This window comes from Amphibalanus amphitrite, unplaced genomic scaffold (assembly GCF_019059575.1).
Source record: "Amphibalanus amphitrite isolate SeventyFive unplaced genomic scaffold, NRLGWU_Aamphi_draft 000396F_arrow, whole genome shotgun sequence".
Lineage (NCBI taxonomy): Eukaryota > Metazoa > Arthropoda > Thecostraca > Balanomorpha > Balanidae > Amphibalanus > Amphibalanus amphitrite.
Genome location: NW_024881890.1, coordinates 182,753 through 209,466, shown reverse-complemented (window position 1 = coordinate 209,466; position 26,714 = coordinate 182,753). Strand labels below are relative to the sequence as shown.

At 53.3% G+C, this 26,714-nt stretch overlaps 1 protein-coding gene across 4 annotated transcripts in view; it reads right to left on the bottom strand.

Moving 5' to 3' along the window:
• The window catches only part of LOC122390436 (rho guanine nucleotide exchange factor 10-like), a 65,936-nt gene extending 39,924 nt beyond the window's left edge, over positions 1 to 26,012 (bottom strand). Inside the window, exons 1-2 of one of the 4 annotated variants that reach the window (XM_043383382.1) lie at positions 25,344 to 26,012; positions 11,534 to 11,650 (exon numbers count right to left, since the gene is read on the bottom strand). In XM_043383382.1, coding sequence (XP_043239317.1) covers positions 11,534 to 11,650; positions 25,344 to 25,383 — 157 coding nt within the window. In that variant the 5' untranslated portion in view covers positions 25,384 to 26,012. Of the gene's footprint in view, positions 1 to 7,617; positions 9,155 to 11,533; positions 11,651 to 19,023; positions 19,482 to 25,343 lie in introns of those variants that run through there. The other 3 variants (XM_043383384.1, XM_043383381.1, XM_043383383.1) reach the window with 3 other exon arrangements.
• Positions 26,013 to 26,714: the final 702 nt, after the last annotated feature.

Here is a 26,714-nt window from a genome sequence, read left to right as displayed (position 1 = left end):
CCGGCATGGGGTCTTCAGAATCCAGTGCGGGGCCCATAGAGGCTAATGTGTGTCCTTTCAGGCCAGCATGGGGTCCTCAGAGGTCAGTGTGGGGCCCTAAAAGACCGGCATGGGCCGGCGTTGGACCCCAGAGGCCAGCGGAGGGCCCTCAAAGGCCAAGATGGGCCCTCAGACGCCGATGCGGGCCCTGAGCGGCCGGCATTGGGTCTTCAGAATCCAGTGCAGGGGCCCTCAGAGGCTAATGTGGGTCCTTACAGGCCAGCATGGGGCCCTTAGAGGTCAGTGTGGGGCCCTTAAAGGCCGGCATGGGCCGGCGTTGGACCCCAGAGACCAGCAGAGGGCCCTCAAAGGCCAAAATGGGCCCCCAGAGGCCGATGCGGGCTCTTAGAGGCCGGCATCAGGTCTTCAGAAGCCCGTGCGGGGCCCTCAGAGGCTAAGGTGGGTCCTTACAGGCCAGCACGGGCCATCAGAGGTCAGTGTGGGGCCCTAAAAGACCGGCATGGGCCGGTGTTGGACCCCAGAGGCCACCAGAAGGCTCTCAAAGGCCAAGAGGGGCCCTCAGAAGCCGATGCGGGCTCTTAGAGGCCGGCATCAGGTCTTCAGAATCCAGTGCGGGGGGCCCTCAGAGGCTAATGTAGGCCCATACAGACCGGCATGGGGCCCTCAAAGGTCAGAATGGGACCCTAAAAGACTGGCATTGGCCGGCGTTGGAACCCAGAGGCCAACAGAAGGCCCTCAAAGGCCAAGATGGGCCCTCAGAAGCCGATGCTGACCCTTAGAGGCCGGCATGGGGTCTTCAGAATCCAGTGCGGGGCCCATAGAGGCTAATGTGTGTCCTTTCAGGCCAGCATGGGCCGTCAGAGGAGTGTGGAGCCCTAAAAGACCGGCATGGGCCGGCGTTGGAACCCAGAGGCCAGCAAAGGGCCCTCAAAGGCCAAGATGGGCCCTCAGAGGCCGATGCGGACCCTTAGAGGCCGGCATGGGGTCTTCAGAATCCAGTGCGGGGCCCATAGAGGCTAATGTGTGTCCTTTCAGGCCAGCATGGGGTCCTCAGAGGTCAGTGTGGGGCCCTAAAAGACCGGCATGGGCCGGCGTTGGACCCCAGAGGCCAGCGGAGGGCCCTCAAAGGCCAAGATGGGCCCTCAGACGCCGATGCGGGCCCTGAGCGGCCGGCATTGGGTCTTCAGAATCCAGTGCAGGGGCCCTCAGAGGCTAATGTGGGTCCTTACAGGCCAGCACGGCCCATCAGAGGTCAGTGTGGGGCCCTAAAAGACCGGCATGGGCCGGCGTTGGACCCCAGATGCCAACAGAAGGCTCTCAAAGGCTAAGATGGGCCCTCAGAAGCCGATGCGGGCTCTTAGAGGCCGGCATCAGGTCTTCAGAATCCAGTGCGGGGGGCCCTCAGAGGCTAATGTAGGCCCATACAGTCCGGCATGGGGCCCTCAAAGGTCAGAATGGGACCCTAAAAGACTGGCATTGGCCGGCGTTGGAACCCAGAGGCCAACAGAAGGCCCTCAAAGGCCAAGATAGGCCCTCAGAAGCCGATGCTGACCCTTAGAGGCCGGCATGGGGTCTTCAGAATCCAGTGAGGGCCCATAGAGGCTAATGTGTGTCCTTTCAGGCCAGCATGGGCTCTCAGAGGTCAGTGTGGGGCCCTAAAAGACCGGCATGGGCCGGCGTTGGACCCCAGAGGCCAGCGGAGGGCCCTCAAAGGCCAAGATGGGCCCTCAGACGCCGATGCGGGCCCTGAGCGGCCGGCATTGGGTCTTCAGAATCCAGTGCAGGGGCCCTCAGAGGCTAATGTGGGTCCTTACAGGCCAGCATGGGGCCCTTAGAGGTCATTGTGGGGCCCTTAAAGGCCGGCATGGGCCGGCGTTGGACCCCAGAGACCAGCGGAGGGCCCTCAAAGGCCAAAATGGGCCCCCACAGGCCGATGCGGGCTCTTAGAGGCCGACATCGGGTCTTCAGAATCCAGTGCGGGGCCCTCAGAGGCACTTAAAGGCTAGTCTTGGGACTAGAGAGACAGAAATGAGGCCACCAGAGGCCGGCGTGAGGCTATCAGACGCCGGATGGGCCCCTGAGGCCGGTTTAGGGGCCCTTTAAGGCCAGTGGAGGGCCCTCAGAGGTCAATGTGGGTCCTCAGTGGTCAATGTAGACGCTTGACCGCCACTGAAGGGCTCTCAGAGGTCAGTGTAGGACCCTCAAAGACTGGTATAGGAGCTGTTAATAGCTGGCGTGGGTTTCTCGAGCCTCGTGACAATCGAATACGGGCCAGGGCCCCATACGGCCATGGGGGCCCATCGGTTGTTTGGGGGGGGGCAAATGATATGATCCCCCCTGATTTGCCTTTTGGGGGGGGCATGGCCCTGATGCCCCCCCCCCCCTGCGACCGCCACTGGAGCCGTCCGCCTTGCATACACCTATGCATTCATATCTCGGCCAACACCGACCAGCTGAGCGCCACACGTACACATTTGGCAGCACATACACCAGTGCGAAGGAAATCCCCTCCGCTAATACTTTACGCATAACAGGCCTAATGAAGAGGGGTCCCGCGCAAGCAACAGGTAAGTATGTGCATAGAGTAAATACAACAAAACTGATCGTTAACATCTAAACATGCTAAAGTATAGCATAAAAGGCATTAAATCCACAAAACCAGTGGCTGAAGCCGCCTCTGTCAAGTAAATTGTGCCGTCAAGTGTAAGTGCAATGCGCCCAAATCAAACATAAAAGTGTCTGGAAAGGGCGCATATGCGCTCGGATCATACTGCAGAGTGTCGTAAAATGGCGCAGTGCGCTTTTATCTGACTCGGTAGTGTCGTTTTTAGGCTAAGTGTCTGATAATTGCGCCTGAAGTTGACTCGGGAAAATTATTCAAACAGGTATTTCGAGAAAAATACAGTGTTAAAAGCAAAAAAAAGCTGTCGGAATGCGTTTTGCAAACACACCTATCAATTAAAAGTGTTTGGGTCACTTTCAGGTCATTATTTAAAAAAAACTTGTTCACCGAATTCCAGCTCAACATCTAGGTAAGGTATACGACACCCACTCCGTCTTCGCGGCAAAATCCTTCATCTGAAAATTCAAGTACATATGGTTGTGAGTGTGATGTACCAAATGTATGCATTATACATCAGAAATGACGAGCGAGAAAATCTCTTTCAAATGAGCATCATTTTTTAAAGATTGGTTACGAAATAAACGAATGAGAACAGAAAAACGGAAAGTGCTCGACCACTCAGGCTCCAACAGGACTGTTGAATACAGGCGCAATTTACCCACGATTTGTCGCGAATGAGCGCAGTTTCACCGCATCGTTCTGCATCGCGTTTTTCTCATTTGTGGCGGAATCAAACAGTGTCCTGATACTATCACATATTCCGGGGGGCTAAAATTACCTCTTTTCATTGCAGCGAGCTTCCTAGAATGCATAACTTTGAAGATTTTGCGACATGAAAGAAATGTCGTATTTCAGCGCAGTTTGAGTGTGCAATTTGCGGCAACTGTCGCTTTTAAGCGCTGTCGTTTTATTTTGCGCAAAGTCGAATTCGAGCGCAAAAAAGTCGTATGAGGGTTGAATCGTATTCCCCCCGGCGGACCCCCGACAGCAGCCCCCCTGCCATCCCGCTGCCTCCCACTCATCGGAGAACCAGCCAACGGGAGAGCTGGGAGAGGGGGAGTCTGACGGGGAGGGGAGGGTGTCGGAACATGAGAAGGATATGCGCTCAACAATGATGACCGGTTTCCTGTGTCTGCAATGTGCACACTGCACAGCCTCGTGCATGTGCCGTTGTGCATTACTTCGCCTCTGCAATATACTGCACTCGGAAATGTGCAGTGTGCAATGTAAGCGGCCCAACGGCCAACGCGGACGGTACGTGCTTTGTGAGAATAGAATAAACAAGTTGTGCACCTAATAAGCAGCTAAGCTACAGAAAAATGTAACTTGTGAAAAGGAAGGAGTTCAGTTGTTTGTTGATTCATACTCGAATTGCAATGAGCCATAATGTTATTCATTGCCAAATAATGTTATTCATTCGATCACTGACTGGTCCGCCATGGCATACAAGCTTCATTTGTGTTTTTAGTAACTTGAGAACAATCAGGGGATGCCGGAACAAGGTAGGTAGCTGGTATGCGGAGACCATGTTAGCATTGGCAGCATTGCACTACCTGCCTTCAAACATTCCATTGCTTTATCGCTAGCAAACAAACATCTGCCGCCATAGTCAACAAACACTTACCGCAGCAGCCAGCGCTCTTCGAGTACGTGCCTGTCAGTCAGAGCATCCTTTAAAGTCACAAAAACTTCAATTCAGTATGACAGAAAAGGCAGCTTCAATTTTACTTGAATATGGCAATAGACGAATGACGATCCAATCAGGATCCGATGATCGTGGTAACTAATAAAAATGTCTACCGTTTACTTTATACGTCCACACTTTCTGCAGAGAGAACGTTTGATCTAAACGTGGCGGTCTAAATCATAGTTGATAGTTTGTTTGTTTATTGGGGGTTTTAGGCACGCAGCGTCGCAGCATACATACAATAAATCAATCTCAAAAAGACTGACTATGATGTGAGTCATCCACACCAGGACTCGCGCCCAATGTGCACCACAACAATGCGTCCTTTTTCGTTTGCAGCCTGGCTAGAGATATTCGTAAACACAAGCGGTGCCCGCATCGCAGCCGGCAGCGACACAGAGGCCGTCTCTGTATGTTCGGTACATTGAGTCATTGATGCACATTGCACGGGTCTGGACAAAGACCTGGGTCTCTCTGTGCTGTAAGCAGCTAAAGGTGCGCAATATAGCATATAATATAGCGGAGCCGATGTTAGGGCGAGTTCGGGAAACAGGGAACGGATGAGTAGGAAGCTGCAATACCCAAAGTCAGCCCTACTCTGCAGAAACTGAAGCAGGGCTGTGACGTCACAACTTTCAGAGCCAGCCAGCAGAGACCAAGTCAGCATCCGCCTGATAGTCCAATGAGCTAGAGAAACACCTGTTTTACCCTGACCTTCCTTGGACAGCACTTGAAGACTGCAGTAGTATTTCGCGAGCCGCGACTGGGTGCGAGTCACGCCCCACTTTGGCCTCGCAAGGTGATCAAAGACCAGTCGACGCCACCAATTTAATGAAAGAAGATTCGCTAGCGCGTCACGCTGGCGAGAATAGCACACCGGTGCAGTGGCGGTCCCAGAGTCTGACGTCATCGAATCCGCTGTAAAACAGTACCTGCCTACGTGTCGTATATTCCCAGTCGATAACAGCATCCGCCCGTCCGCGAACCGCAGCTACTGGACAAAAGGCATGATCAATGATGCGTGTCAGAATTAATTGTTTCGCCGAATTACAGCGCTATCTGTGACCAGAGAGAAAAGCTGTCCAGCCTCAAAGGCCGAATACAAAACAGCATTTTTCAGAAGCGGGATCAGGTTCTCGACGGAAACTAAATATGAGACAATGTTATCGATTTCTCAAGTTATTACTTCTAAAAAATATGGTGCTGTAAAAATGCGAAACAATAACTAATCCGCTCCATAAGCTCAACACTGACTATCAACGGGTTAGAATAAATAGAGCCATTAGACGAACAAGAGATATCATGTATATCAGAGGCAACAAAGTAACGTCATAAGTCTTAGGTAGGTATATGCAATATGCATATTATTTCATAGCTCAGCATCAAAGTATTCAAATCTGCTATACCCTCGCGTGAGCCAAACAGTTGATGCTCAAAGCTGTACTAGACAAGAGCGCTGAGAACATCACGGCACATCGAACGATAAACGCGATAAACCGTTCCATCGCCAGCGCCGAACGATGAACGTAAAAGGAATAATTATTCTGCAGCATCGAGAGCGACCGGACGGGGGTTCGTGAGCGCCGTTCCTCAGACAAAGGGGCGTCGTGCCGGCTGTATGTGCGGGAGCGGGTTACTTGGGCCGTGAGCTCGCCACACCTGCGCCATAAATAGAGGCAGTGACGCGGAGCGGAGGAGAGAGAGAGAGAGAGAGAGAGAGAGAGAGAGAGAGAGAGAGAGAGAGAGAGAGAGAGAGAGAGAGAGAGAGAGAGAGAGAGAGAGAGAGGGCTGCAGAGAGCGGCGAGAGCGCGTCCATTGGGCGCGGCACGCGGTACCCACGTGCTCGCCGTCCTGGTGACAGCGGCACGGCCACCGGGGGGTGACAGGTGACGGCGACACGGGCTGCAGACTGGTGACAGCACCATGGTATCCGAGCAGCGGAGGAAGCATGGGCGACGTGAAGGGGACTCCAACATGGCTCGAAGTTCGAACAGACATCAGAGCAATTACAGACCGGAAAACACGGCATTCCGATTTCCGAAACCACTGAAACAAATCAACTACAAGGGAAATAGAAAATAACAACACAAAGAAAACTTGTCATGTCCTGTAGTAAGAGAAATGCGAGGGACCAGAACAATTAAAAACGATCCCGATTTCCGAGTGAAGCAGCTGCCCAACGGACGCTACTGACCAGTATCCAGCTCTCAGCATCCAGCAGCTCGTGACTGGCGTGTCCGCCGGTTCACTGACGGCAGCCTGGCCCCTTCAGTGTCGGCAGGGACGTTTTTGCTGCGTCGGATAGAAGGGGAGTTTTGTCCGCGAATAACCGTGCACCCGTGCAGTCAAAACGGCGCAGCGGCCGACAGAAGCGCATTGAAGGCGAACAGATGCGCCTGGTGGGTCGGCTACCGACAGGAAAACACACATGCGGGTACCTATCATAGAAGCGACATTACTAACTGTGCTAAAAAGGCTAGCAATCGTCAAGAATTTCGGTGACATAGAAATCGCGAGAAGACGTCTATCAAATTTAAAATGCCAAAATCAAAGGGGGCACGGTACCCCGGTGCCCTCCCCGTTCCGCCGCCTATGTTGGATATGCCACAAGACTTGACAGTACGGATGGGGTGTCATCCTAACAGCAGGAGACAGTTCACACGCCGACGGTATATCTGCATAATTTTCACCGGCGTAAGGATTTCCTCAACCTGCGACATGCCTACTGTAGGTATCGATATGCCTACTGTATCGATATACCCAGCTCATGGTGCAGCTGCATCGATATACCCATGGCTGCAACGATATTGACCCCGAACTGCATTAATATGCCGAGCTGATGGCATCGGTCACAGCTGACCGGCTGTGCACTGAGCGGCTCGCAAAGCACGCCACCTACGCCAGCAGCACGTCAGAAGCACGCCATCCAGGCAGCACTGCAGCCGGATCTCTCGGCGACACAATGGCTCCGAATCAAACGACACCCAGCGACAGCCGTAGGGGTGCCTGGCCGTGCGCTCAGCGCAGAACATCGACCTTACTGACCGGCCGTTGCACAGGGCGGTGCGCTGCAGAGCTTTGTTCCTGGACTCGGAGTGACTGCAGGGAGGAGTGACATGAGCTCCCACGCAACAGAAGGAGCGACCGCAAGTGTGTTATACCACCAGGTGAGGTGAGGTCAGGTGAGGTGAGGTCAGGTGAGGTCAGGTGAGGTGAGGTGAGGGGAGGTTACATGAGGTGAAAGGTGAGGAGAGGCGAATGACGTCATATCGTGAGACTCCCGTGACGTCATCACCGTGAGACTCACCCGTGATGGCGTCATAAATCTCCTCACCGAGAGATCGTACCCGCTCCTCGGGGCTCGGCTCGATGTCTTCGTAGATCGGATGTTTTCCGACATCCAGAGTCAGTTTAGCCGGTGTCTCCGTCTCCGTCAGCGGCGGTGGAGGCGGCGGAGGCGGCGGCGGCGGCGGCGGCGGCGGCGGTGGTGGGCCCTCAGTGGCGGCAGGCGGATGAGGCGGAAACACCGCCGCGCCCGCTCTGACCTCTGTCGGGGTCACATGACTGGGCCTCTCCCCACTATGGGGGACCGCATACTCCGGCTCCGGGTCCGGCACTCGTCCGGAGCTGATCTCCGGCTCCGGATCCCGCCCGGACCCCAGCTGCAGCCCGTCCAGTGAGTCCGGACCCGCCGAATCCAGCAGCGCCAGCCGCTCCTCGAAGTAGTTGGAGTAGCGGTCCTCCGCCGGCCGGCCTCCGATTCCGGTCAGAGGACCTACTTCGTCCCCTTCCTCGTCCTCTGAGGTGGCCCCTGAGCTCAGTACGTCCAGAGCCGCCGGCGGGGCGAGCGAGCTGGTGGGGGCAGCGGCGGGAGCGGGAGCGGGAGAGTCCGCCCCCGGAGGCGCCGTGCTGACCTCGCCGTCAGCGCCGCTCCCTCTCCCCTCTTCACCAGAGTTCGGGCCGCGTGCCTTCATGTCCTGACATTGCTGACTTTCTACCGCAGCTGACGTGCCGGGGGAGGGGTCGGGGGGCGGCGGGGCAGGGGTGACCTCTGCTCCCACCCCCCGTGGGGCAGCTGGCGGGGGGTCACCTGCTCCCACCCCCGGCGGGGCAGCTGGCGGGGGAGTCTCTGCCCCCACCGCCGGAGCCGGGGTCAGCCGGGGCTCGGCGTAGGTCGGCTCTGTATCCTCTGAGAGTATTTCACCATTCCCGTCACCACAATCCGCCCGGGGCTTGTCAGGGGAGGTCGGGTCACCATTGGGCGGCTCGGGAGCCTCCCCAGCACCGTCCCTTTGCCACAGCTCTGGCGCAGAGTCACCACGGAGCACCTGCACAGCGTCGGAGGTGGGCAGCGCCTCGACGGCCACCCAGACAAACTTGCTCTCGCCGCCGGCCACGGAGCGCCGGTCGGCCCGATCGCCGGCCGCACCTGCTGCTCGCCGCAGCATGACGTCATTGTTAGCCATGACGTCATCCGCGCCCCGGCAGACGCGACGGCGACGCGCGTTGTCCCGATCACGATGACACCGACGTCACGATCGTCACCAGCCCTCCGGCGGCGTCACACAGCGTCACGAAATGCACAGATCGTCACAGAACGTCACAGAGATCGCCGCGCTCGGCACAAAGCGCGCACCTGTCTGGAGGAGCCCGAAGCACCGCGCCGCTCCCACAGCCGTTACCCGCACACTGGCCGGCGCTCGGCGGTCCGGCCATATGGCGGCTCACTCATTATGACCTCGCACGGCCGCGCGGAGTGGGAGCACTGCACTGGCTCTGTTTATAGTCGCGGCGGCACGGCCGGCGAGCGGCGCGCAGTACCGAGCAGCTCACGAGCGACTGGCGGCTGTCGCTGGGCAGCCGCGCTCTACCTGCCGGCCGCACCGCCCGCCAGTCGGTACGGGCGACCCGCCGGCCGCCGCCGCCAGAAAACCGACCTTACCGACAGCGGGCGGTGCCGGTTTTGTTTTCGCGCCCGCCCCGGCTGGTATGACCGGAAGTCACGTGACCGCGCACGGGGCGTTGCACGCGCAGTGCGTGCGCGCAGCGATGGGCGCGCCGGCTGCAGCACGCGAGAGCGTCTGCCGGCGAGGCTCCGCCAAGATTACGTCCTGCCAAATCGCGAGGTGCCGGCGGCGCGCGGCGGCCGCGGCCGGTCCACGCTCTGCTTCGATTCGCCGATCCCAGGTGAGGATTGACGATCAGTGGCGGATCGATACAGTGACAAACTATGGGCGGCACGGTGTTCTCAGACCTACAATGACGACAAAGGACCCGCCGAGAGCCGACAGTATGGGTCCGTGGTGAGTGGCACCACCTCCCGACGGCAGCCGGGCGGCGGCCGCCATGGTGAAACCATGGAAGGAGAAAGTGAAACAGACCAACCCATGTCTGGCCGTCTGTCAACATGGAAAGAAAGCCGCCGCAGCCCCGCCTACCGGTTAGACGGCGCTGGTAACCAGTAACCAGTAACCATCCGTCCACCCGCCCTGCCGACCGCATGGGTCCGCCGCCGCTGACGCCGGGCGCGGTGTTCTTCAGACACTCCCCGGCGGAAATGCCTCCCCCTCCCCCTCCGACAGGTGGTGGACGGGACTGGCCGGGAGGGGAGGGGGGGGGGTGACCCCAGCAGGTGTCCGGTGACCCGACATCTCAGGGTCGAGGGGGGGGGGGGCGGCTTCACCGCCCGTCTCCAACGCCATACATCACGCGGGCCGGGCGGGTATCCCTATCCCGTATCCAGTATCCAACGCAGTATCCGGTATCGACATGACTGCAGCGCATGTGATTCAGATCGCTGAACTCAGCAGCGGAGAGGTAGGGCTCCAGCATTCATTAGGTCTGGGTGCGACTCTGGATAGTTTCATAACAAGTCGGAAAAGTAGCTGGGTTTCTACGAATTCAGTCAGTATGACTCACACAAGAAAAAGCAGACCGGGAAGTGTTTATGACTTCAATGGATTCCCAGGAAGCCGGTAGACCGGTAGGTGCATACAATACAATAATACATGACGCGGAAGGGTGCTCACTCCTCAGTTCGCTGTGCAGATGACTATCTCTGGCTCGCTGCTGCGACCCTCAGCTCCAAGACTAGAGTAATTCGTTTACGTCTGTGCGTCGACCGACTGAAGATTGTGAAATATTGATGGTGTCTGCAGCCGCCTTACTGACCAGCTGTTAGCCCTGCACGCGGTCTGATGAAGGCCACCCAGCCGGCGTCATCCCAAAATACATGGATCAGTGAGCGAGAGGACGGTCAGTTTCATCCAGCCGCGATACATTCAGACGTAACTTGGAAGCCACGAGGGAATGTGGCCATTTACGTGTTTAGAGTGAATCGATATGTATCAATATTTCTCGATTGATACGGTTGGTGTAAATTGTAAGTGCAAATACTGGTACGGAGAGGCCTGACCGATTTGGGTGACACACACGATCCTAAACAGCTCTGTGTAGTATCAGATAAACACCGAGAGGCCATCGTGCGGTCACATCTGAGCGGGGGCCGGTTTTCTCTCGTCACCTCTCCACAGAACAGGCAGTGGTCATGTCCGACCGCAGGCTGCTGCAGTGGACGTCCAAACAGCGCCGACAGCCGCCCCAGACGGACCCAACTGTCGGCGACACTCCCATCAGCCAATCGATGACAATCACTCCACAGCGCTCGGCCCGCGACCTGCCCCAGGCGGCGAACGATCAGTCGGTGAACTGATATCGGGCGGAGAAAATCGCCCCGCACGGACCCGGTGACTGCACCGCCGCATCGGCCGCTAGCACCGAGCAAAAAAAATACATGGAGGAAATAACTGATAAACGGCATAAATGGAAACGATCGTTTAGGAAAGCAAGAATGTTATGCCGAAAGACTGAGAAGGTTAGTTATTTGAAAAGCATCATTAACCGTTTATAACAAAATATCACTGCCTCAATCAATTAAGTTAAAATATTTAGGCTTGTATAATTTTAAATAATTAGCTATTTGACGTCCAGAGAAAGCGAGAACGTGCAGGCAATCGATTGTTAATATTTTTTGATACAGCGCCCTCGAGAGTGTCATGCAATGACCTCGTAGTTATTTTGGTCGCTGCAGCCACCGCGCCGCTTGCCTCCTACCAATTCTTTCCCCCTTCCCACTGCCATGTCCCCCCTGCTGACCTGTCGAGGCCGGTCGTCGGACGGCGGTCTTTGGTAAGACCCCCCCTACTGCCCTACCCCCTGCTGACCTGCAGAGGCCGGTCGGCTCTTTGGCGAGGCTCCTCCGTACACCATGAACGGCGCCGATCCCGAGTCGGGAGAGCCAGCGACGGCCGGCGGCGGCGACTCGCCCGTCGATTTCTTATCTGAAACGGCCAGAGAGGGGCGTGAGAACGGCGCTGCAGGGGCGTGCACAGGGGAGGGAGGGAGGCGGGGCAGAGGCGAGCACAAACAGTGGAGAAAGGGAGGTGCAGGGTGGATGGTAAATGCTGGTGCAGGCGCCAGGCAGTCAGATGGGAGGTGATGGACAACGGAAAGATTCCGATAAAACAGCGCCTAAATATAAAAAAGCATAAGAATGAAAACATAAAAATAAGAACTGTATAAAATGCACCCAATAAATCGTGCATTATGAAAGGGAATGCCATCATTATCAAGTCTTCCTTATTCCTATCTATTATCTGAGAGAGCTGGATGGAATGGAAAAGGCTTATCGAAGTTGTGTGGAAGTGATTTACTCGGGAAATGCAGCACCAGGGCATGATTGAATCCGGCAACATCACCGGAAAAATATAGTGCCAGTAAAGCTTTCGGCAGTTTTTTTGTCCATTCCTTGCATACTGCATAGCGCTTATGAATATTATGATATTGTGAGCATCCGTCATTTTGACTCAAATCCACCATATCCTGATATCGCCATATTGATTTTGTCATAAACGGTCAGCATACATTTGTCAGAAATCCTTTCGTTTTTTACCGCTGGCACAATCATTGGAAGAGCTAGGCGGCAATTGAGCTGGACGTCCATCATTACTTGAGTGTGCTCCTGGTAGGTATAAGCTATAGTGTCGTCTGCTGCACCAGGGCCTCCTCTAAGGATTTTTCACTGGGTGGGCAAAATTTTTCGTCGCTCCCCTGCCCAAGGGCAGATCCAGTCACTTGTTTTGGGGTGCAACCATTTTTACCTGCGACTGGGGGGGGGGGGGCGGGTTAAGGCCTATGTCACTTTCACAGTCAACCAACTGTGCCATTTATAGTTTAACGTTTGTCGTGTGCAGATATGGTATTTCGTGTGTATTTCACCTTATAGGTATGCCTATTGTTTACATTAGTGATATCAATAACGGAAAATCAGGATACCGATACCATACCAAATGCCAACCAAAACCATGAAAAATACCGAAACCAAACCAACTTGGGAATATGAGGGAAATACCAACTTTTTACCGAATTCGTATCCTCTTATACATTAGCCGGATTCGTAATACCAACAAAATACCAACAACATTAGGATCAAAATACCAAATACCAAGTTGGTATCAGTTTGGTATCGGTATACCAAAAAGTTGGTATCCGATTGACATCTCTAGTCTACATACATTTAAAATTTTAAGAAGACTGCAAAAGTGCAGAGTTAAACTTACTATGATTGCTCCTTGAACCAGAAATCGAATAGGTAGGTGATGCTCGCTGCCTCTTTTTAGGAGGCATGGTCAGCTTACTCTTGGCGCGTCCTCTTGATCTAAATACGGCTTTTATTGACCTTAATCTACTTGTAATACATCCTTGGCCTTGTAGCACGCTACTCTGCTGGCCCATGCCGGTCTTTGAGGGTCCCACACTGACCTCTGAGGCCCCATGCTGGCCTGTAAAGGCCCATATTAGCCTCTGAGGGCCCCGCACTGGATTCTGAAGACCCGATGCCGGCCTTTAACCATCCCCTGTATTGGTGTTTTTCCAGCCGCGAACGTAGGTACTCGTTTAGGGGGGGGGGGGCGTTGGACCTCCCTTGCCGTTTCGCCCCTGATCGAGCTAGAGCTTCGCGGAAAAAAAAACAAGCGTGTTGCCCGTGACGAGAGGAAGCCGATGATACCCAATTTTAACCCTCGCCGGCACAGGCCATTGCGTCCTTCGGCGGCACGACCCCCCCCTCGCGTTTGGCCCCTGATCAAGCTAGAGCTTCAAGGAAAAAACGAGCGTGTTGCCCGTTACCAGAGGAAGCCGATGATACCCAATTTTAAGGTCCTAGGTCATCGAGTGACCTTCCAGGTCAGGTCAATGACCCGAAAACCGGGAAAATCGGGACCTGTTAGAAAGTCGTAAAGTGTGGCTGCTATGTGGTTTTCCGGGGTGCTGATCACGAATATCGTGTTAGTTTTGATCAGAGATGATGTTTTAAGCATGCTATTTAGACCAGGTCGGGTCAGGTCAGGTCAGGTCAACCGGTAGGGGTTGTGACGGGTATTCGTATTACGTGTCAACCGCCTCTGACAGCTTCGTAACATGTTACGAAGGCACCAAAACTACTTCGTAAATGTTCAAATGGTTGCTAAATTCGAATTCAGATAAAAAACTAGCCTAGAACATCTCGAAAAAGTGAACCGAGGTCACCCGAGGTCACCAAAGGTCAATGACGTGACCTGACCTTCAGGTGACCTTGACACCCACCCTTATGTATGGGAGCAACATCAAATCACATGTTTGAACGTTTGAAATCACGAAAAGCTCGCAAACGCGCGGCTAATGCGAGCCGACATACGCCGAATCGCGATTTCGGCCAAACATGGTCACGGAAAAGAGGTCACAGGTCGCGAGTTATTCGCAAAAAATCGAGGGGGGTCCGTTCGACTCCCCCCTATACGGGCGAGGGTTACCCCCCGAGTTGCTGGGGGAGGCGTTAAACGCCCCCACTTTTTTCGCTGGGCCATAGCAAAAAAAAAAAAATGGCGCGCCGCAGGCACGCCAAATTTTGGATGCCTCTAGGGAATTGTTTGACGTTTATTGTGGCAAAATTTCAAAAAAAATCGGCCGGAAAATTTTTGAGATATCGAGGTTTCAGTGACGTCATGATTTCTTGGTTTTCGACCAAAAACGTTATATGTTCAAAAAATCATATAAAATCACAGAATAGACATACAGACATGCCGTAAACGCCATTAGACTGCCAATACCATGAACACAAATGGCTATCTTCGATTATTGATTATCGTTCCGCATTCTCCAAAATCTTGAACTGAATCTTGGCAATTTCTCATGACTGCTTCACGACCATGATACATGTATTTCTTAATTTGAAATTTTTGACCCAAACACGTACACATATGATAAAATGAATGTCACCATCGTGTTCTACGCCCCAAAATACCCATAAAACATGTGTCACAGGCTGCGAATATCAGTTTTGATTTTCGGGGATATGTGTCTACCCGGTTGACCTGACCTTGACCCTGACCTATGCTTGACTGACCCCTACATGGAGCTGACACTCTTGTAGGCCTTATATGATGGATTGTGCACCGTTTTGACAGAGTTTATGACGGGAGGCGCCCATTGTGAAGTCCTGAAGTCCATGCTACTGAAAGTCCGATTACAGGTGTTTGACCTGTTTGACCTGACCTTGACCCGACCTGTGACCTCAAAATTCAACTTTAAAGTACTCATCTGAAGCGTCTCGTCGCGTTCTTTCGTTTGCCGCCTCGTGCGTTTCGCTGCGCCTATTGGTTCTCGAGTTATCGGCTGGGGGCGTTTAACGCCCCCCCCCCCCCCCAGCAAACGGTGGGTGGCGAAATACCCCAGCAACTGCCGGGTTAAGGACCTGCATCGGCTCTGAGGGCTCAACTTGACCTTTTCTGGACTCTGGGGTCCAACACCAGCCCAAGCCTGTCTTTTAGGGTGCCACACTGACCCCTGAGGGTCCCATCCTTGCCTCAAGGACCCGCATTAGCCTTTGAGAGCCTAAGTCGGCCTCTGATGGCCTCAAACTGCCATTTTCAGGCCCTGTACTGGTCTCTGAGGGCCTTAAACTGGCCTCTGAGGGCACAAACCGACCTCTAAAGGTCCCACACCGGTTGCTGATGGCCCATTTTCTGCCTCTGAGATCCAAGACTGACCCTTTTGTGCCTCTGAGGGCCCCGTACTGGCTTCTGAAGGATCGATGCCGGTCTTTGAGGACCAATGTCAGTCTTATAAGGGCCTCACACTGATATCTGAGGCCCACATTTGCCTCTGATGGCTCCAAATTGAGGCCCTATTTAGTCCCCAATCAGCCTATAAGGTCTCTGATGGCCCTATTTTGTTGTCTGGCTGGGGACCCATGGCTTACACCTTTAGGCGTCACGCACTGGCCTCTGAGAGCCCACATCGGCCTCTGGGGTTCCTTACGGGCCTTTGAGGCCGCTATGGCCATGGGCCTCTGTAAGCTAGCACCGCCCCCCCCCCCCTCCGAGGGTTGGCAAAGTTGCCAAGTTGCCCCCACCCCCAAACGCCAAGTCTGCTACCGCCCCTGCATTCAGATGCATCCATTGTAAAAAAAAAAAATAACTTGCACTGCAGTGATTGGGGGCTGGGGCACTGGCTGCTAGCAAGTTTTTTTTTCCCGGGAAACCGAAGTGGTAGTTCCTACCGGACGTCTGGCCGGACCTTTATTTTTGCATTTGCTTCTGGGTGGGCAAATCGACGCCACTGGGTGGGCAATTGTGGTGACTGGGTAGGCATTTGCCCACCCAGTGGGTATGTTAGAGGAGGCCCTGTGCTGCACCCGTCTCTGGTTTGATCTGGTTTGTATCAAGATTTCTGGTTCAATCTGGTTTGTGTATGAAAAAATCAATCCCGTACACCTTCGTCACCGACAATATCGCGACACGCAGCAGCTTACTGGTGCAAACTGCTTTGAACGACAGCCCTTTGACCTGTGTGTGCCTGTGGTGAAGACCCACACCATGTCGCCCACCAAGTGACGCCGCCTAGTAACATATATGTAGAACAATCGGTCGGCACAGAGAGCTATGTTTGGCACCAAAGGTCACCGACGTGCACATATGTATGGATCAGGTCAGGTCGATGACGCGCGCGTCCAGCCATCAGAGGTCAGATATATGGGATAGCGGTCAGCACCCAATATAGATTCAACCGCACAGCGCGCCAGCTCGGCATGGGTTCTTCGTACTCCGACAATAAATTGAACGCCGCAGCAGCAGTGGCCGGTTTATTCGAGTCTGCTCTCGCTGTTGCACGAATAGTACGCGGTCCTGTTATCAACCTAACAAAGAACGACAGTAAATAAATTCAACACGAGAGAGAATGGTACGGGGGACTGTAAAAGCGTGCTTTCTAAGAACAAAGATGGGGTGGGGATGATGAGGAATGCATAATGCATTTTGCATGCTCCTGCATGCTTATTGGATCAATCAGCAATTCAACTTTGAAACTGACAAAATATCGATGTGATGGATATTACCATTAGCCATTGACCATTGACCACTGCATAAGGATGGCAGAAACACATTGTGAGTAAACGCCATGGGATAGCGGCAGGGAGCTATGACGAAGTAGCAGGGGCGCTGAGGTAACGGCAGGGTAGATGCTGGGGTGGTATCGAGCATATAGCACTATAGCAGCTAGTAGGGGGTCTCAAGCTGAGGCAGCGGCAGGGAGAGCAGCCAGCAGGGTACGCTGGAAGAGCAGCAGGAGTGCTGTCAGACGTTCGGGTGGCACCTAACTCTCAAGACGGACCAGAACAGGCGATCTGTCTGCAGAGGAATGCCTGTGGAGCTTGGTGACGACATCCCATTCTTTCATGCTGATGCTCCCCAGAAAGCAGCGTTTGTCTCCGGACCAACCGTCACGGTTAGAATCCCAGTTAGCTGCTCCCTGCTGCTACCTCAGCGCCCCCTGGACCGCCTACCGACCCAGCGTGGCTGCGCCTTCCGGCCGCTGGCAGCGCTGGCGGCGGCGGACAGCAGACAGACAGGCAGACGGGACGGGACGGATGTGTTTTGAGGAGGAATAACCGCCCGGTGAGACCACTGAGGACCGCCCGGGGCGATCGGTGAGGATCGGCCGACCTTCCCACGGCTGGCTTCCGGCGGCCGGTGTATCGGGGAGGGCGGCATTGGTGTGGTGATGTGAACCGAACAGATAGCAGGCTATGTGAAACGGCTGGGGGTACAGATCGGTGGGGCAATGAGGAATTATCGAATATCGATGAAGCACAGATCCATGACCACAAAATGTGGGGGTACACGTGAAACAGGCGGTATGAGGTAGACTATGCTAAATATTCAGAGAGACTATTTGAATAGAGGTCTACGACTCGACGGCGCGTGGGGAGATGTGTCCTTGAGTTGTCTCGGCGTGGCGCAGATGAATTGCTGCTCGTCGCTGAAGGGCAGCGGAGTGACAAGGACGAAAACAAGTTGAGCGCATTGCTGACTTGGTGGCTTACAAATGAAAACAGATAGCCTGGAGCTGAGTAAAACATATAACGCAAGGGCGACTGAGAGACGAATACCAAACCAATACATCAATGCTGCATTTTTAGTGAGATGTGAAATGAAATACAATTATTGATTCGTCCGTTTAGTATGTTTCCGGTACACAATGACCTTTTTTAATTATAGTTGGCTCATTTTAGGTCACCGCTAGGATCATAACCCACCCAGTGATGGACCCCGTAAGGTCGCGTATGAGGTCACCGATCGACATAGGGGTATGGTACCCAGACAGGGGTCAATGACCGGCCGCGGTGGTCGGTCGCACGCTGGCGCCGGAAAGTGTGGGACCACAACACGCCCCTACCAATATTAATGTGGTCGTGTCATACGTCAGGGTCCGAGGACCGTTCTCGCACGATGATGGACGGCGCGATATCGAATCGGGTCATAAATGAGGCGGAACACCACCGTTTTAGGTACGCCTTCCAAACGCGTTAGCGATCCCAGCGTTCCTGCGGGTCTGATGTGGTCGATATCCCGTTATTTGTGAGTCTGTTGTGATCAGTCTGCTATGAGTGTCCTATATTCTACAATCACCTGTCCTACATTACTACTTTTATTCTCATTCCCCTGTCCCGCGCACATCAGCAGACGAGGAAAACGCGACTGACTACCCGAGGTTCAACAACGAACAGCAGTGGTTGGTGCGTGTGTGAAGCGTGTCAGGCGCCGGCAGGTGGGAATAAATGACAAAATAGCTCACATTATCGCTGGAATGTAGACCAAACATGTGACAGACTGACAGATGAGGGAAACAAGAGAAAGTTGAGGTAGACCGCCAGGAACCATGGGCTTGAAGGCGATGTTTACAATGCATGGGCCATGCTGGAGCATTTGGGGTTGATGTATGGACAATTGGACATGTTCAACGTATATGAACTGTGAACATAACAAAACGGTCTGCATGTTTTTACTATTCACAACTGTAACGATTATTTTAGTCACTAACACAAGGAATCACAAATGCGACAGCAAAATAGCGCGTCGCCTATGATGTCTCGAACAATTCTAACGAATAAAGTGCATTCCATCTGCAGTGAGCCTGGCTAAACCTGTTTCATTCATTCTAGGACTACAAAAACAGTTACTCCACCGGCCCATCTCCCCAAAACCCTGCGCCACCGTTATCCCTCGGCTGATTCAAAACGCCGGGCTGTTTCTCCCGTCTTTTCTGGACAAACAAAAGGTCCCCGGTATGTCGCCTCGAGTCCGTTCACGGGTCCCCGGTCTCCGAAGGACGGTCTCACCTGTCTCCGTGGACAACGGACGAACCTGCCTGCCACCCTACCTGCTGTCCGATGGCGCTTTGTAAACGGCCCCAGCGCGGCCGCTTTCGGGCTTTTGGGAGGGCTAAAACCGACAGACTGCCGTCGCCGTTTGAAAGTGAGGACTCACGGCACGACACTTTCGTTTGAAAACTCTGGCTCACAGCTCATGGAATCACGGCGGAAAACACAGCTGGCCTCACATCACTGGATGGTTCTCATAGCTTCTGATCTTATCGATCCAATTCGACCGCCCATTGTCCTTGTTAGCAATTCGCGTCCCACTTCCACTGACCACTCGGCGCATGAATCGAACACAGTCCGTAACATGTGCGGCCGATCACCGCCGTCTGATTCACTCTGGCACGCTAATTGCCACCACTTGTCACCTCTGAATACAATAACTCCACGGCCCGCCGTTCGCGGGCGGCGTGACCGTCCACCCAACACGGGACCAGCCCCCGAGCCGTCCACCCAACACGGGACCTGCCCCCGGACTGTCCTACCCTCCGCCCTACCACCCCACTGCACCCGCCGCCCCGGCGTCCGTCCAGTGAGACCCACTGATCCGCTGTCGGCCAGTCCAGCTGCCCGGGCCGTCCAGGGTCGGTCCGCTTATCGGTCTGTCGGGACGCACAGAGCACAGCTGGCACCGCGGAGCGGGACGCTCTGCCCCCCCCCCCTACAACGGCCCCGACCCGACGCAGCCGGCCGCGAACCCCAATTACCCCGAGGGGGGGGGGAGTGTTGTGTGCGTGAGGTGCCGGGGAGCGGGGCACACACCGGAACCGGCGACCTTCTGTCGCCCCAGGGCGCCGTGTTTGGGGTTAAAATGGAGTACAACTGGAGGAAAACTGGGGTAAAACAGGAGCATTTGGGGTAAAATTGGGGTAAAAGCGGTAATGTGGGTAAATTGGAGCGCAGACGGTGGTGTGGATAAACTGGGGCGGTGCTGTCGGACATGTGGATGACCCCAGATTGGGTCGACAGGCGTTCCGGTTCGGTGGAGCCACGAGGCCTGCGGTTTACATAACTGAGCAGAGGCACTGCCAAATGCCTTCTACAGCAACCACTGCTGAACCCACTAACTGCTGTGCCGACTGCATCCGACCCTTTTCAGCGGCTGCCAACCGCGCCTCACATGACTGCAAAACTGAGGTCAGAGCTACAGAAGGTTAACGGCCAGCAGTTTATTTCCAGCTGCTGGTGGAATGCTGGTGTAGGCTCGTCAACTGATCATAACCGTCTCTAATCGAGTTTGTAACCACTCATCACCGCTCTTGACCTACATATATATAAAAAAAAACAAGTGAGAATTTTGTCGACCGGATACCGGATATGACCTGATTCATGACTGCGCTTCATACAACTTAGCATTTCCGGTACGCTGCGCAACTCCGTTATAATATTTGCCTCGTTTAATCCGACCGTTTTGCGACCTATTCATCTCTTTATTTCCAAATGTGAGCCACATCTGTTGATGTTTTCCCATTTACTTTTCTGGCTTTCATTGAATCCTTAGTGTGCAGCGTGTGCATGTTATTTTCACATCCTAAGTAGACAAGTCATAGTCAATCAATTTATTTCTTTCATTGCATTTATCTGGTCCCTGTCTACCGACGATGAAGTCTGTCCAGTGTCCAATCCCTGTCCGTTGACGTGTTAGAACTGTTGAGTGTTCACCCCAGCCAACGGACTTTACGAGAGCCGGATGTCTCGGTAAGAGGCCTTTTAGAGACCTCACCGTCCCGGAAACCCGGCGACCGGCACTCCCGTGTGGCTTTAGGCTCTAGTAAGCTCTGAGCTGGGGCAAAGCCTTAGCTTTCGGCTCCAGTACCTATAAGCTGTGAGCCAGAGTACTGTGAGCTGTGGTGACGCCTCAGACGTGAAGCTTCATAGTTTGCTTGGCTGGTGCTGGCTGCTGACTGCTGAGTGATACAGGGGCGGAGCCAGTGATAGCTCGGGTGGTATATGCTAGATATTTTTGGACATTGGATACTAAATATTTTCGGTGATATCTGGGCGCAAAATCTTGCATCACCTTTTCATGGATAATTAATAAATATCGGATATGCCCCGCAGCCCGGAACGCACAAGAGCTGTCACCTATTGAACCCGTCTCCTGCAGGCTGCATGCCCTTAGCTCTGTCCCTGCCGGGTGTCAAATAGTGCACACCGGCTCGCAAATGTCAACCTCACGCCACAGAACGGCGCACTTTCAACACGCTGCCGTTTGGCCCGGCCACAGCGTCGACCGATGGCGTTTTTAGTGCCGCTGGGATAGGAGCAGAGCGGCGGCTGGGAGCGTGCAATACGCGGGGTGGAGTGTTGAAATTGGCAGAGGTGCGAGACGGGAGCTCGGCGGGACGCGAGTTTTTCAGTTTCGACACTCGTTACGACGCTCGTTTTGAGCCGAGCAGCGGAGAGTGGTGGTTAGGAAGACCCATGGAGGTCAGCACGTCTGTGTCATGGCTAAGGCGGCGCGATCAGACAGGCGGCATCCGTGTGTAAAATCGCCCGGACAAGTCTGCACAGTGACGGGGCCGTGGAGCCCAGTTAGCGGTGGTAAGCGGCGCCGTGGCGTTGCACAAAAGGCTCGTGACCCCGCAGCGGCAGTTTGCAGTAACTCATGAGCTGATAACGTCTGTAGTCCGGCTGGGGAGAGATAACGTGACCGCGCTCCATTGCTGAGGCGATACCATCAACCCCGCCCGCTGATGGCAGCGCGTGGTTGGCGGAAAATGACCCGCGCTCCGCGAATTGACGCGTGTTTGCTATCGAAAACATCTCAAGGCGTTTTACGCTTACGTCATGGGTCACTGCTTTTACAGATAATTGCCTTTAATTAGGAGAAAAAAATTAATGCGGGAAAACGTTGACAGGGTGAACAAACGTATCGTCAGATATTGCCATAAGATAACGCATGATTCCCATTAGCTGGCATTTGGGACAGGAAATGGCTTATGTACAGAAGAACGCCAGGGCTGCGCAAATCAGTTTCAATCAAATGCTGTCAATAACCCGTACAGACGTTACGTAACGAGAACGTGACGATAAATCTAAAAATTACATAACTAGCTTTGTATGCTGATAAAGAACGATCCGCATGACTTGATACTTGATTTGCCACTTGCCAGTGCTTCACACAATTTGATCAAAAAGACGCCACAAATTTTAAGTGTGCAATGTACCTATAAAATTTAAGCTTCTCAAAGAAACAAATCAGACTGTTGTTCTCATAACGTTCAAAACATGAACATGACTCAAGCTTGCATGAAGTTCCATACCTATTATTCAAGAAACATTGGGTTTTCAGTGCGGTTTTCAGTGATTCACGGTGAGTCGACCAGCTGCGCCTCACTTCCCACCCCTCCCTCCTCTGCAATCCCCGGTGGGCACTCCCCCACCGGATGTGACCGCCACCCCCCTCCCCCCAGTGATAGGGACGATGACAAGAGAGGTGCAGCTGTGACGTCTGTCGACGAATGCGTGCACAGAGCGGCCCGCTTATCTAACATGGAATGTGACGTAGAGGTGGGCTGGGTCCCAGTCCCATGGTACTAGAACTGATCCCGCGGTCCTATAGTCCCATAGAGGTACTGGATATAGCGATGCATCGAGAGCCGTCATAAACATATGGTTCTAGGTATTGAATTAATATATAAATGAATATATAAATATATAAAACATAAATATATAAAAATATATAAATATATAAAAGTAAATATAAGGCGCAAAATAAAAAATTAAAACGATAAGAATGCGAGAGAGGAAACCGTCCAAAAGGGTTACTTTCCAGGAGGAAGGACTGTGCAATCCATTCAAACGAACTGAAATTATTTCTGGCACGCCGGTAAGAAGTCGCATTAGCAGAGGAGCTCCGGAAAAAGAGAAAATAAGAAACCAAGGGCTCACGTCCCGAGAGAATGGGCCCTGGGGAAGGTGTGGGACATGCAGGGAGACGCCACACGGTCAGAAAGGGTTGGGGTCGTCGCGCGGGGCAGGAGGGGAAAGGCGGCCGAGGGGAGCGGCCGCAGGAAGTAAGTGACGTCATTTGAGCCATCGCAGGCGTGACGGAGGAGCTACTTCCGGCGCCGGTCACCGCTGGAGCATCACAGACAGACGCCAGCTGTCAACACCCGTCAACAGTTGCGTAAGTCACCAGCCATCTCCAGAGATCACCAAACCTCAGTAAAAGACACCGACGTCAAATAAAGTCACCATCGATAGTCACCCGATGTCATCTCATGTCGCCAACCGGTAGCATTGCATTCAGCATTCACCATCTAATACCAGTAACTCAGCCGGTACCAGTCGTCATCGAATGCTGACGTCAGTCACCCAAACACGGCAGACGGCATATGACGTGTGGAATGATACGGTGATACGGCGTATTGGACGCGGTGTTCGACGCAATAAAGACCGCATGCGACTCCGTCAAACATTGCAGGCTCGATAACAACGGGGAGGATTGACGATATAGGATGTCGGTGCCATGTTGGAGTGACGTTTCTAAAGGCGATGTGCGTCAGGCTTGTGGCAGGGATTATAATATTAATATTACCCATACCCATACCCTATTCCTACCCAAACCCTACCCTTCCCATACCGTACCCTACCTATACCCGGCATACTCATGCCCTACTCATACTTGACTGAGGAGATTTACCAAATTTGAGTGCTATTGTCCTACCTGTTCTTGAGACATGTATAAATGGGCCCCTGCACGTGCGCACGCGCTTAATAAACTCCAGATGACTTATGTCAGCCACCTGTCTAAATTGTCCCTAGCAGTGTACAAAATTTGATTGATTCGACCCAGGGATTCCTCAGATGTAGAAGCAGACCCCCTCACGTGCGCACGTGCATAAGTCCACCCCACCTGTGACACATGACCCTACATCGCTTGGTGAGTGCCCTACCTGCCGGCAGTCCAAGTTTCAGCGCAATCGGCCCAGAAACGGCTGAGTTATATGCAAGTACAGTTTTCAAGGGTTTGGCGATATCCCTAAGCGGGCGGTGCCCTGTAGCCTATGCCGTGCTGACTGATTGGCAAAAGTTTAATGACATGCCGGCTATAAGCCATCGATCGGATTTCATCGGAAAATATGTCTAACGTTAACAAAACACGGTGGCATGCCTGAGTCATTTTCACGGAAGTTTATTTACTTTTTGATAATATTTTGGGTGGATATTGATCAGAAAAGAATGCGCTATCCGAATATGTGCGTTTCATGGTCAATTTTCAACATTTTCGATACGTTATGATGTTGTAAAGGACAGCGTACTCTGCGCGCATCAAATTTTCAAATTAATTTTACATTATAAAGGAAATGGTAGACATAACCACTTTTTGTTTACCATCATCCATTTTGTCATATATTTACCTAAAAAATGGTACCACACCGATTGCATTCGGTCAAACCGTTTTCAAACGGCACCGATTTTTCCTCCACGAGGCACGAAATCGGTCATTTTTTCACAACAATTGGTCCTGATTTGCACGTGCTGCGCCCAACGTTATAAAACCATATCAATACGCTAGCTTTAGCTCTCTTCTATCGAACCGTGGCAACCGCGTGTCGCTGTGACCACCGGTCGTCAAGATATAAGCCCGGAAAGGAGCACGCGTCGGACCGATTTCGGCCGACGGCGCCGTTTTTCGCGCCCCGTGCTAAACCAATGGCGAGCGTGGCTCGTGCTCGCGACGCCGCCAGAGACGCACCCCTGGTCGGATCGCGCCCAAATTTTAATACGATCGTTCGATTTGACCGCGCTTGTCGACTGCCAAATTTCACGCTCCTACATGGCGCCGTTCCGGCGCAAGACACCCAGATGTGGATGACACTTTTCGTTTGTGACACACAGACAACTTCTCTTTTATAATATTAATATGTATATATAATATATAATATATAATATAATATGGTATTAATATGGATTATAATATTATAGTATGGGCTTGTCAATTCAGCCGTCGTTTATGAGTGCCCCGCCTCAGTACAGAGGCGGATAAATCCGCCGATAGACACCCTGTCGCTGTTGCCGTATCTGAACGAGCTTGGAGTGACATGCACTGCCATAAAATGGCCTATGATGTCACCAATCACTGGTGTGCCAAGGCTAAAGGTGATATCTGCTGCGGTTTCAACTGGCGGATCTAAAGGGAACATCTGGGGAATTTACCTCTAGCCCCCAAACTATCGTATCTCAGCAGTGTGTGGCACATTGTTGGCCGTTCGCAGCAATAAAGTGCAATGACGGCAAATAACATTAAATGACGTGTTGTAGCAGGTACTCACATAGCAGCAGGACCACGTCGCTCTGTTTGGTTTTCTCCATCGCGACTGGTACACCATGGCTTCCAGCAGCCAGGTCAAACTCGGCTCCTCTCAGCTTCCCCAGTTTGAGGCCAGAGGTCACCACCAGGTGTCACTAGTGCCCCGGTCACTCCCGCACACAGCTCGCACAAAACGATGACGCTGGCGACTCGCGCCGGTCATTCGAAAGGTCACGCAGTGTGATTTCTCGGTCACTGAAGTCAGGTTTGTATCGGTGATGGTCGCATTACGACGCCAAAACCTCGGTAACCGTCTATTATGCACTCCACACCACGACCACGGTCACCACTGAAGAACTAGCCGGGTTGTACTCTCTGGCTCGTCCGTGAAGCTTCCTTTGAGCTCACAGTCACTCTCGAACGATCCACTGTACCACAACCCTCTCCGTTCCTCTCACAACCGGCTCACCACGTTAGCTCTCGTCTTTCTCGCCAACCACGTCCTCTCCGCTCACTTCACGCTCACTCTCATTTCTCACCGGGCTCAGACAACCCACTGACACTCCCCTGCCTCTGTCACTGCAGTTCTCCACCAACCGACCGTACGAGTTTCAGCTGGCTCGCGCTGCACGACGCGTACGGCGGACGTGGCACACACGCGTGGGGCGCCTTCGACGCGCGGGCGGGCACTGACACGGCGGCAGCGGCGGCGGCGGCGGCGGCGGCGGCGGGCGGCGGGCGGCGGCGGCGGCGGCGGTGGCGGCGGCGGCGGGGTGGCCACGGGCGGAGGGTCGGTCTCACACACCTGGCCACGCTGTGAACCGAGGCCGGCACACCGCTCCGCCGTCCGCCGGTGGCGGTGGTGCCGTGCCGGTTGGATCACTGGAATGCCACGCGTTTGGAGACGCCAGCGAGGATGGACAGCGGCCGCTGCTATTTGTCAGCGGTGGCCATCAGAAAAAGGTCTATGGTATGTGACAATGAAAGATGATATATTGTAAGACAAAATCAGACAGCAGACGATGAGATGGCATCGGAATCATTTGTTGTAATGAAATACACGTATACTATCTGAAATATGCCGAATAGTAAAAATAATAAGAATGCCTAATGAAAGTTGAAACTTGACACGCAACCGGGATATTATCAATTATGCAGGACAAATTAGATTAAATTTTTCATATAGTTGAGTTGAGTTCTAAACACGTACGTGCCCATCGTCTCACACATAAGAAAAATAATATTTTATCGCTTGATAGTATAGATAGAAAGTTCGATTTGCTGGTCTCCTGTTCATAGCCGCTGACGGCAGGAGATGGTATTGGGTCTCGGATCGTGCCGAACGCTGATTGTATCGAGCAGCTCGAACGCTGTTAGCCGCCGCTTCTTCACG